Source organism: Alligator mississippiensis, chromosome 12 (assembly GCF_030867095.1).
Source record: "Alligator mississippiensis isolate rAllMis1 chromosome 12, rAllMis1, whole genome shotgun sequence".
Lineage (NCBI taxonomy): Eukaryota > Metazoa > Chordata > Crocodylia > Alligatoridae > Alligator > Alligator mississippiensis.
Genome location: NC_081835.1, coordinates 6,115,700 through 6,127,989, shown reverse-complemented (window position 1 = coordinate 6,127,989; position 12,290 = coordinate 6,115,700). Strand labels below are relative to the sequence as shown.

Below are 12,290 nucleotides of genomic sequence, written 5' to 3'. Positions count from 1 at the left end.
TTTCCCACAACCTGCAGGTATGCAGGGTGCACGTAGTGCTTGTATCCTGGCAAAATAATAAAATAAAAAGCAGAAGTCCAGAGGAAATGATCAAGGGAGCAAAAGCCATCCTTTGTAAGTGATAAGGCAGAGGGGGCGGCTGTTTCCAAGGGCTCACGCCCGTAGCTCTTTATGAGCGTGGGACACAAGTGGAAGGGAAGCAAAGCTGGCATACAGAGTGTAACTTTTCCAGTGGGACCTGTCACCGCTCACCAGGTGAGTAAAGGCGATGCTGGGATAGTGCTTTCCACCTCTGCTGTAGATCAGCCCGAAGCTGAAGGCACTTCCATTTGAATCCTGCTGTGCTCATCTCTCTTAAAGGCACATCCCTTCTGGCTGAAACGCCTAGGGCTTTCCTCCTCTCTCCACTGTTTAGTTATCTGCAGGGAAAGGGTGGTGGTGCACATGATGTCAGCAGTGGGAGGATGTCTGTGAAACTAGAATTACACCTAAGTGCCAGGACTCAGTAGCAGAGGCAAACCAAGACGGCTTCAGTGAGAGAAACTGGTTGTAGGGTGGGGGGGAGGGAAGGGGAACATGGACTATCATTTGATTTAAACCTCCTTTGGACTTAAAAGCCAAAAAGATAAGAAGAAAGAGAGGTTTTGTAAGTAGGTGAGTATGGAGATGGGAGTTTTGGGGAACCTCATGCGCTGTTTTATTCGGAGAAAAATGTTGGGGCAATATATAGGGCTGTTGGTTGTTGTGTTAGTCTAAGGACATAGGCAGATGAGGTCCTTTGGGTATATGTGATGTCTTTGACCAGAAGAAGGGTGTTTGTGCCATATATATATCTACATAGATATATCTAGATATAGAAGATCCAAGAACTATTTTATAGATATCTATGTAGATAGATATATCTAGATATAACTACATAGATATCTATAAAATAGATATCTATGTAGATATATATGTATATAGATAGATATATCTAGATATAACTACATAGATATCTATAAAATAGATATCTATGTATATAGATAGATAGATATATCTAGATATATCTACATAGATATATATAAAATAGTTCTTGGATCTTCTGCAGAGGAGGAGAGGGAACCTGGGCTGCTTCCACCTGAATAGCTTCTAGGTCTGCACATATGTGTGTGACAGGTCTGCATCCTGGCTGCACTCCCCCAGGGCCCTGCATTTTGGGACCCCGGGTTTTTTTCTTTCTTATACTGTTGCTAGAATTAACTTCTTGAGGAGAACAGCATAAAGTACAAGGAATACAGTTTAAAAAGCATCCACGCAGCTCATTTGTTAGCACCGGCAGCTTTGAGTGTCAGTGCAATGCAAAGATAACTTGACCGTTTGGTTATAAACTGCACTGCAAAAAAACCCATGCATGATCTTGAAATAATAAATGGTTCTTTTAAGCAAACTACATTTATCATTAGAGCAAGGGTTTGGGGTGTTTTTTTTTTTAATGAAGCAAAGTTTCACAATAATAAATTGCAGCGCTGGCAAAGAAAATCTTTGACTAAACAGGATTCCTCCGAGGGAAGGGTCATTGAGAGAGCAGGACCATAACTTCTCGACAAACATATGATCTGGATTATGTTTTATTTATGACCTGTGATAAGTGCATTTAAAATGAAGCAGGACAGACTGTTTAGCTTTATGAAACTTGACATTTGTTCATGCTGTAACATGCAGTTGGGATAAACAGGAATATTTTGTGTTCCAGTGAATGAAGTGTTGATTAATTGGCTAGAAAGTTTGAAGCTTCATCCTGCCTTTAAAAAGTGATGCTGGAAATGTGATCTCGGGGGAGGAGGTGTTTCATATTCATGCTGATCTCCAGAGCAAAGTTGCTTAGTTTGCAAGTGAAAGGAATCTCTCCCCCCTTCCCTGCCAAGCCTGCACTCAGCCTGGGGTCTGAAGGGCTTTCTCTGTCTCTCTTGCAGAGGTTTGGCAAGCTGAACTGGATCCTTAGCTGTGCCTGGGCAGCCCCATGGGCTTCAAGTGGCTTTGCACACTTGCCACCGCTGAGAGTTAAAAAAATTAAAATTAAAAATTGCACCCTTGTTCCCTTCTGCAGAAACCCCCTCCTGCAGGGGAACAGCATTAAAATGTGCCATGCTGAAAAGATGCCAACCCTGATCTTGTAGCCCTGGTGGGTAGGAGGGGAGTGAATTCCCATGCAGTAGTAGTGGGGAAAACCCATGGAGGTGCAGGGTGCCTCCTGGAAAGCGCTGTCCTCTCCGACCCTGTCCTCCGCCGGCAGGGATGCGCTTCTCAGGAAATCCCTGGCTTCCTTAGAGAAGCACGCAGTGCTGCACGGCTTCTTCCCTGGCCCTGACCCCTCCTCCCACATGTCAGACCTCCACTCTTCCTTGCCCCCCAAAAAAGCAAGCCTCCCAAAATCCCATCCCACCGGGATGAGGGTCGCCTAGATGGTGCATACTGCAATGCTCATGCTCCCGCATGCTCTCTGCATCGGACTGGGAGAGAAAAGGCCAGGGGGGGAAGGGCGTGTTTTTCTTCACTTCCTGTGTATCACCGTTTTGAGTATGGCTGCTTCATTTAATCGGCGTAAAAATCCCTTCGGTTCTGCTCTCCGGACAGCAGGCTTTGTTACACCGCCTCCTTTGACAGCAAGGTAGAAAAGGCTGCTCGGGACAGCAGAGGATTTCACAACGAAAATCAGCCCTGTGCAAGGCACAGCGTATAACAGGGCCTCTTCCTTATCTTGCACATGGTAATGGCTTTATGGTTAAATATTAATTGTGCCGGTGCGAACTCCCCGCTGGAATGAATACGCTGGTGGAAACAGAGAGTTTGCTGTGATCCTTGGGGTGACCGTTTTGTTTCCTTCTCTCCCAATTCTCTTAGTTATTTCAATGGAAGCAGCTGGAAAACCTGTACTTCCGTGAGAAGAAATTTGCCGTGGAGGTTCATGATCCTCGCAGGTGAGGCTGAGGCGGTGGCGATTGCATCTGGAAAGCTTTAGTCATCCGCTGATTAATCTTCTCATCGACAGAGCTGCAGTGAATCAGGAGTGCGTGGATTTCTACGTGAAACCACGGCCCTGATCATTTGCTCGAGATATGGGCTGGATGTGGTCCCTGGTGTCCACTAGGTACCCGGAAGAAGAGCAGAGCCCCAAAAGGGCTCTGGGATCCGTCGGTAATGTGGAGTGAGGCTTCAGAAGGCTTCACAAATGTAGTTTTTGTCCTTTCAAATTGCATACGAGACGGCCAGGGGAGCCCCTTGCCCCTGCTGTGCTCTCAGTGGGACTGTTTATGGCAGCCCTAGATGTGGTTTGGGCAGCAGAGAGGGATTTCACTCCTCCCTGGGCGGATAGGACGTGACCTCTACCTATACATTTGCACCCCCAGTTTAGCAGTGACTTCCCAGCCCCTCTATGCGAGGACCAGGTGGGACACTGCTAGTTAGGCATTCACAAGACTTTCCAGTGAAACCCTCCTTCTTTGGATTTCCTATTTCCTTCCTTTCTCCATTAGACAAGCCCAGCCGGCTTGCTGCTCCCTTTGCTTTCCATCTGGAAAGCAGTGCAAAACACACCGGAGACGCTCTTCCAACCCCCCTGCAATATTCTGCATGGCCTCTCGCTCTGTTCCCTGGTTTAGATTTATAATGAGCCCATCCCTTGACCTCTGCTCTCAGCAGCATTTCACTTGCTGGAGCAGCAGCCTCCTTATTTTCAGTTTCAGTGGGTTGCAAAACTCAACGGGGAAGGGCTTTATGGTGGTGATACCACGTTGTAATATAAAGGGAAAGTTCAGAGCATGGGGATGCACAGAGCTAGGGGTCGTGTTTAGACCACTGGCATAAAGGTTGTCAGGCTGATTTGCAGAAAGGCGATGCATGCATTTTCAACCCGAAAGGATCCAGCCTTAGCTTTCATCTCTCTTGTTTTCTTCCTCGCCCCATTAGAATTTCAGTGTCACGAAGGACTTTTGGTCAGAGCGGACTTGTAGTGCTGACCTGGTATGCAAACACTTCCCTGATCAAATCCATCTGGGTGATGGCAATCAGTCAACACCAGTTTTACTTGGACAGAAAACAAAGCAAAGTAAGTTACCAGACAAGTTACTGTGAGCAAAAATTGCTGCTCCCTTCCGTGCATGCACTTACATACGCATTGTTCGAGAGTAAACCAACCTTGCCTGAGCACAGAGAAATGGGCTTTGTAGCCGTGATGTGAGCTATTAAGCAGGAGCCTGGTTTATTCAGTCTGCTTCAGCCTGCCACCAAGTGATGTGAAATCGGGAGGTTGCATTGTCTGCCCTGTGACTCGCCTCTTTCTCATGTTCATTTTGAATGCTGTGCAAATAGTCGGGTTTTCAGCTGAGAGATGGTTCAGCTTGGGGGAGGGTACCCTAAGCAGTGAAATCCAAAGCCGAAACTCCCATGCGGTGGCGCTGGCCTAGCGCTTCGCTTACCGGGAGATGAAGTGTGAAATGTCATCTTCTGTGACCCTTTGTTCTGAAGCTAATTAAGTAACTTGAGGATGTGGGATTTTTTTTTTTTAAACTCCTTCAGGCAAAAATTCCTTCAGCCAGGAGTTTGGACGATATAGCGATGGACCTGACCGAGATGGGAACGCCGAAGGTTTCCAAACTGGTGACTTCGGAGGCAAAAAATCAGCTTATCATGGCCAGCAACGGCAGCTTAATCTCCTCAGGTAACGTCTGTTTTGAGTGAATTCAAGATGCTAAAGATTGTGTTTTTAAACGTGATCTCTTTTATTAGACCGACTAAATAGTTGGCAAAATTGCTCTTTGCAAGCTTTCGGGCACAAACATCCTTCTTCTAACTATTTAGTTGGTCAGGCAGAAGAAGGGTGTTTGTGCCCGAAAGCTTGCAAAGAGCAATTTTGCCAATTATTTAGTTTGTGTTTTAAAACGTGATATCTTTTATTAGACCAAGTCAATAGTTGGGAAAATTGTTCTTTGCAAACTTTCGGGCACAAACACCCTTCTTCTGCCTGACCAACTGAATAGTTAGAAAGGAGGGTGTTTGTGCCCAAAAGCTTGCAAAGAGCAATTTTGCCAAGTATTTAGTTTGTGTTTTAAAATGTGATATCTTTTATTAGACCAAGTCAATAGTTGGCAAAATTGTTCTTTGCAAGCTTTCGGGCACAAGCACCCTTCTTCCAAGTATTTAGTTGGTCAGGCAGAAGAAGGGTGTTTGTGCCCGAAAGTTTGCAAAGAACAATTCTGCCAACTATTTACTTGGTCTAATAAAAGAGATCACATTTTAAAACACAAATGAAATAGCTGGAAAAATTATTCTTTGCAAGCTTTCAGGCACAAACACCTTTCTGCCTGACCAGCTAAATAGCTGAAAAAAGGGTGTTTGTGCCCAAAAGCTTGCAAAAACCAATTTTTCCAACTATTTACTTGGTCTAATAGAATATATCACATCTCCCCTAAAGAAACTGGTCTGCCTATTTCCTTAGACTAACACGGCTACAACCAACACTCCCAAAAGGTTGTAATACACCGTGAACCCTGGGTGTAATGAAAACTGACACCATTTCTTTCATATAGATATATACACTGATGATGCAGATTTGATTTATAAATGTAACCACCCATTTTGCTGTGAGCGAGGAGACAGAAATGCACTACATAGAGTATTATACTGTGGGACACAACAATATCCTGTTACCTGCTTACTGAACCTGCAGCCGTTACATGCCCGGGAAGTGCGGTGTCGGCTGGTGTGCAGCATCAGCCCCACAGAGTGGAATCCAGACTTGTCTAATAAAATAGGGTGTGTTTTGGCTCTGTGTATGTACATGACTCAAGCACACAAACGAATGCCCTGCTTGCTTGTGTGTCCACGTATGAAAGTGCACACAGGATTATCAGGGGAAAAAAACAAGTTTAGAGCTCCAGATCTCACAGGAAATTTAACTCTGCCCCTGTCCCTTTGGGAAATCCCAGCCTGCAGGATTGAGCCCTGTATTGTCGGCAAAGGAAGGAAACAGGTCTACCCCACTGTGAATATTGAAAGGAAGTTGTTTTCTTCTTTCAGGGTCTCAGGATTCAGAGGCCAGTGAGGAGCAAAAGAAAGAGAAAATTATGGAGCTAAAGAAGAAGGAGAAGCTGCTGCAAGAAAAGCTGCTTCAGAAAGTAGAGGAGCTGAAAAAGATCTGCCTGCGAGAAGCGGTGAGGACTGGCGCTCGAATTGCAGCAGGGTGTTGGACCGCCTCCTCCCCGGCCTCTTGATAGTGGAGCGTCTTTTCTCTTCTGCAGGAGCTGACTGGCAAGATGCCGAAGGAGTATCCCCTGAGCGCGGGTGAGAAACCTCCTCCGGTCAGAAGGCGCGTAGGCACAGCATTCAAACTGGATGACAACCTGCTTCCCAGCGAAGAGGTAAGCTTCTCGGTGACCAGAGGGCAGCCGACTTCTTGACCCAACAGTTTTTAGTTACTCCAGCTCTTGAGCGCGTGTATAGACATGCTGACACCAAGGTTAAAATGGAGCCTTCGGGTGTCCCGGTATGGTCCACTGCTGCAGCCCCTGAAGCCAAGTTAGCTCAAGGGAAGTCTAGCCCCAGGAAGGCTTGATGCAGCACTGTTTGAAGCTAGTGGAAATGCGACTGCTGACTTTGAGAGAGGGTGGGCAGTCTCCGAAGGCACCGGCCTACTCTGTGATTGGGTTTGTTCTTCCAGGCACTGAATTAGACAGTGATTGAGGTTTTGATGGAGCCTCAATAGACGAACGGGGTTCAGTAGTACATCTATGCATGCCAGGGCCACTGTGCCACTGGGTGGGGATTTGCCTACATGGCACAACACAGGCTCCCCCCAGGGCAAATCACTTCACATTGTCCATGGAGCTCAGGAGGCACTTTGCTGGCTGGGGTTGGCAAGGGAAGTGATCACAAGCAACATCCCATACAGTCTCTGGGCAGACACCAGTCCCACTCACGTCTAAAGGCTGGATGTAACCAGGTTTCTTCTCTAAGCAGAGTGTGGGGTTGTGGATGCTTTGCGTCCGTCTGCCACCAAAAGCTCTGCGCCGTGATTCACCGGGCTGCCACAAGCCAGTGTGAAATCCTGTTGTAGCAAACCCTTGTGACATCGCTTAATAACACGCTTAGCATTTCTGCAGGGCTTTTCTTAGAGTTCTTTACACACGTTAATTAATTAAGCCTTCAACGCCCTATAACGAAGCCGGGACGATAGCAGTTTTACATCTGGCTAAGTGAAGCAGAGCAAGATTCGGTTTCAAATAGAGCCGAGATGTTTCACGCTGTAAAAATTGGGTCGCTAAACATGGATTTAGGTTTTGCACTTTAGTTACCCACATTTGACCATTTTGTAACCTGTCCAGAGGCCTCCACACGAGAGCTGAGCAAGAGATTGCAGGAGTCTTTTAAGCCTTCAAGTATGCTGGCAATACTTCTTTTCACTTAAGATTTAATTCTGTAATACGGGGTGCCTGGTGTTTCATTGACTCAGGTAAATGTATATGCCTGGTTTCCATCTGCAACCCAGTGTAATAACACAGAGCTCATGTCACCAATTGGCAGGACCCGACCTTACAAAGCTTGGAGAGCAATTTCTTCATACAGCAAAAGCTGGTGGAAGCGGCAAAGAAACTGGCTAGCGAGCCGGACCTATGCAAAAACGTGAAGAAGAAGAGGAAGCAGGATTATACGGACGCCGTCAAAAAGCTGCAAGACATTGAGAATTCCATTAACAAATACCGGATCAAGAGCGGCAAAAAACCAACCCAGAAATCAACCCTCATTATACCAGGTAAAGGCTGGGAGTCACCACATGATGGTGAGGATGAAAAAACAATGTCCATGTTACAGTTCCCATTTGGTTTATAGCATTAGTGTGCCCATGGCAAGGGCATGGGAAGGAGGAGAGATGTGCTTGACACATCGTCTCGCATGCAAAGCAGAGCATATGAGAGCTATGGCAGAATATGCTGGAGGAGAGGCTTAAGCACAAGTGCAGGCTTGTTCTAGCATCCAGGACAGACCGAAGAATTAGCGTGCAGGGAAAGGCTGGCAGCATTGAAACGGGCGTGGTACCTTGCTCTGTAACACATCGTGCTGCTTCTTTGCCGAGATGAGCTGCTGCATGCAGGATCTCTGAGCTATCCCAGCGCCCCGGTACAACACTGATCCCCCTCCTGTTATTTTGAGCTGTACAATGAAAGGATTTTTCTGCACAGCCAATGGTGGAAAAAAAATGGAAAATAATTGGGCAGCAAAGAATCCACTTCTTGATGAGAAAGTACTGACTTCCATTAAGATACTGATGGGGAACAGGCACGGATGCATGTAGATCCCAGAAAGGAGGGGCTTACTTTATTAAAAGTAGAGAGGCACTGGCAGTGCTATTTCCTTTTTACTGGCTTTCTCCCAAGTACAGGCAAGTTCTGATTTTTGCTCTTTTATAGGAGAGTGCAGGGATTAGCAATTCATATGCCAGCTAGGTGAAGCAGAGTCCTAGGCTTAGCAAAAATAACTGAAGGATCTCATGCTTCCTTTTGGCTTTCTTTGCTGATAAATGGCTTCAGGACACATTTTACAGCTCCTCCACCAGGGAACATCTGTACACATGGTTGAAAATATTTAATCGGTCTCACTCTGCACTTTCTGTTGCTCCCAGGGGATATATTGTTTCATGAGATGCATCTTTCTCTTGCAAGGTGGAAAGGGAGGGTGACACGGGCTCCTCTCTATATCAGCTGACACCTTCAGTAAATGTAAAGCTGGCATGGCAGCGTGGGGCCTGTTTTCCAGCCTTTGTTCTTCCCTCTAAGTATTGCAACAGCAATGGGGTTCGCATATAATGTAGATCTTCTGCCAGGGTTACTGCTGTCGTTGAGTTTCAGAATTAATTTTGCATTGATGTCCAGCAAGGGATGCAGGTCGAGGAGACATGACAATGTCAAGCTGTTGAGCCTTCCCAAGTGGACTAACAGATCCAGTGGACAGGGGTGAGATAGTATCCGTTCTTCCAGCCTGGCGTTTACAAACCACAGGTTGAAGATAGTAGGTACTGGCTCTGGAAGTCCTTTAAAATGAGTAGCAGGCTGTGGCAATAAGGCAGGAAGTCAGTGATAAAGCAGTCAGCCATGTGGATGCCACGGGACGGTGGGTGTGAAACCACCGTTGTTCACTCCATGGAGCTTGTTGATTCCCCTGTTAAAACAGGGAAGTCGGGAGATACGACCTTCCAACCTCTCCTTTCACTCCTGGGGCTTGACTTTGCTGGGAGTTTTCCCTGAGTAAGGGATTACGTGCAATGGGAGGGAAGTGGTCTGGATGACTCGGGAGGTCCCGCCAGCCTCAGGTGAGTAAGGACTCCAAGATGGGACTAAACATGACCCCAAGCCCAGCCTCACAACTTCCCTGACAGCTGGGCATGTGTCAGGCTGCCAGGAGGGCAGACCTGGCATTCCTGTAGGTTTGTCCGGGGATCTGGAGCTTATCCCTTAAGCAGTCCTGACCACCCCCAGACACTACGCACATGGTGGCAGAAAGCTGAGAGTTAGCCTTTTGCCAGGAAGCATGGCCGTGAGTCATTGCAGCTGTGGATTGCAGGAATGGTTTGTTGGAAATGATGTATTAAATAGCGGCATTGATTTGTCAATTCAGCCCTGCAGTGTTCTCATTCCAGCCCTCCGGGGACAGGAGATTCAGCACGTATTTGACTTTCACAGTCCCTCTTCCAGGCCATGCCACTTGTCTCCATTGCAACACTTGCCACTATTGCTCGCACACCCTGGCTGCAGGAGACTCTGGGGGTGCCCCTTTCACGTGGAGCAGTGTCTGACTGACACTTGTGCCACAGCAGATGGTGCATGTGGTCTGGCACACTGACTGAATTAAGTGGGGAGCCACTGCCAGACAGCTGAGTTGCTCAGCGTTGTTCCTGGCATGAATATAGCGAGGGAGAGAGCTTTGGAGAGGGGGTTGCTCTTGCTTCTGTAGATGCAGGGGTCTCGCTGGACCTCCCCCCCAGCAGACCATCATAAAATCAAAAAACGAGGGTGGGAAGGGACCTCAGGAGCTCACATCTAGTCCAACCCCCTGCTCAAACAGGACCAGCCCCAACTACATCATCCCAGCCAAGGCTTTGTCAAGCCAGGCCTTAAAAACTTCCGAGGATGGAGAGTCCACAACCCTTCTGGGTAATATGGTCCAGTGCTTCACCACCCTCTGGGTGAGAGTTTTTCCTAATATCTAACCTAAACTTCCCTTGCTGCAACTTGAGCCCATTGCTCCTTGTTTTGTCATCTACCACCACTGCAGACAGTCCAGCTCCATCCTCTTTCGAACCCCTCTTCGGGTTGTTGAAGGCTGCTATCAAATCCTCTCTCAGTCTTCTCTTCTCCAGACTCAGTCAGCCCAGTTCCTTCAGCCTCTCCTCACCAGTCCTGTCCCCCAGCCCCCGAACCATTTTTGTCACCCTCTGCTAGACTCTCCAACTTGTCCACATCCTTTCTGTAGTAGGAAGCCCAAAACTGGACCCATGCTCCAGATGTGGCCTCACCAGTGCAGAATAGAGGGGAATAATTGCTTCCTTCGATCTGCTGGCAATGCTCCTACTAGTGCAGTCCTTAGAAGAGGTACCGTGCTTGCAAAACCCAGTCTCTCCATTGCCACTTTCCACCCTGAGTATCTTTCCTTTCACATACAGTTTTTACTTCTTGTCTCTCACCTCTCCCGTGGTGTGGGAGATTTCTGCGGCTGGCATTACCTAGATTCAGTCGCCTCAACTGCTTGTGATTGTAAGACCTTCAGATTCGTTATCTTAGAAGCGAGCCAGATCTTGACACCTTTGCTCTATGTTGGCCCTCTATTGAATTCAGTTGTGGGAGCCCCTGGCCAGCAATGAGCTACAGAGGGAGGGAGATAGATGGCCTGGATGGTTGTGTTGAATTTGTGGCAAGTCTGGTTCTCTCTAGATAGCAGCCGCCCTTCCAGAGTTGCTGTCTTCCTAAACCGCAGTGAGCAGACATTGTAGAAGAGTTCAGAATAACCAACGCGTGTAACTTGTGTTTGTGCGCGCGGATGGTGATGATTGATGGAAGAAACAGCTGGGCTATGGACGTGGAAACAACTGCTGTGGCAATCACCAGCTCTTTTCTTATCTGCCTTTCCCTCCCTGATGCTTAGGGTTACTACACTGGAGCATGAGAGTCCTTCCAAGGTGGTCCTGTATAGCCCCAAGGTGGTCCAGTCAGATCAGACCCTTCTGCTCTGATGTATTCACCAAAAATAAATACAAAAAGTGCAAAGATTGCAGCAGCCATATTCTGGAAACTTCAAGCATGCTATTGTATATGTGGCATAAGGGAATGGAAATCCATGATGGTCCTCTGGATTCATATCCATGTAACAAAGCGCAGGCTTTGTCCAATTTATCAAAAGCCCCTAAAAGTCCCATTTTTATAAGTAATTCACAGCTAAATTGTCCGAGGTATTTAGGTGCTTAAAGAAGCAGACATGTGCTTAGTGATATTGTGAGATGCTCCTAAGGTTCGGCACCAAGCATCGGTATATTAGTAGTTTATTAAGTCACAAGGTAAACAGATAAGATGAGATTTCAGTAGCAAATACGAGTGTCTACAGACCGTGGAAGGCTAATTATGCTTTGCCACCATATTGCAGAACAGATCCAGCTGGCTCTGAAACTCTTTTAAAAAATACTGTATAAAGTATAGAGAAACCTCTACTTGTGGTGTTTCAAATCCTTTATTTTCCTTCACAGATGACATCATCCCATCGGAAAGCAGCTCTTTGTCTGATACAACAACGTATGATGATGGTATGTGGCTTGTGCTTTTCCTTTTATGAAGCCTGTAAGGGCCTGTATAAATAGTAGTACAACTGCTTTTCAGTGTCTTATTTTGACCTGATGCTGTATTGTAGTTTCCTATATCTTCTTTTTCAGTCCCAGGTATTTTTTGCTAAGCTTTTGGATACAGAAAAGGGAGGAAAAGGCTTAACAAGAGTCCATTGTTTGAAACAGTTTATAGGTCAAAAGTGTGAACCCGTTGCTCTGCAAATCATCTGTTCGGGAGATTGTTGTTTTAATGGGATGTATCTTCAGAGATACCTGGATCACACTTTTACAAATAAACCTTTCAGCAACAGTCATGGATAGGGGAGGGCACTTCCGGAGGGTGAGCCATCAGTCAAAGGAGGCATTAGCCAAGAGGAGGTGCCCAGCCCAGGTATTATAAACCATGAAAATATTGAAATATAAAGTGAAAATAATTGTCTGCTAAGTAATG

The 12,290-nt window shown here is 46.6% G+C and overlaps 1 protein-coding gene across 7 annotated transcripts in view; it reads left to right on the top strand.

Annotated features, from left to right (window-relative positions):
- FRMD4B (FERM domain containing 4B) overlaps positions 1–12,290 on the top strand; it is a 163,153-nt gene that overhangs the window by 141,914 nt on the left and 8,949 nt on the right. For all 7 annotated transcript variants that reach the window (XM_019499738.2, XM_059716022.1, XM_059716024.1 and 4 more), the window contains 7 exons: positions 2,881–2,957; positions 3,946–4,084; positions 4,555–4,696; positions 6,055–6,188; positions 6,276–6,395; positions 7,558–7,786; positions 11,765–11,821. In XM_019499738.2, coding sequence (XP_019355283.1) covers positions 2,881–2,957; positions 3,946–4,084; positions 4,555–4,696; positions 6,055–6,188; positions 6,276–6,395; positions 7,558–7,786; positions 11,765–11,821 — 898 coding nt within the window. The remainder of the gene's footprint in view (positions 1–2,880; positions 2,958–3,945; positions 4,085–4,554; positions 4,697–6,054; positions 6,189–6,275; positions 6,396–7,557; positions 7,787–11,764; positions 11,822–12,290) is intronic.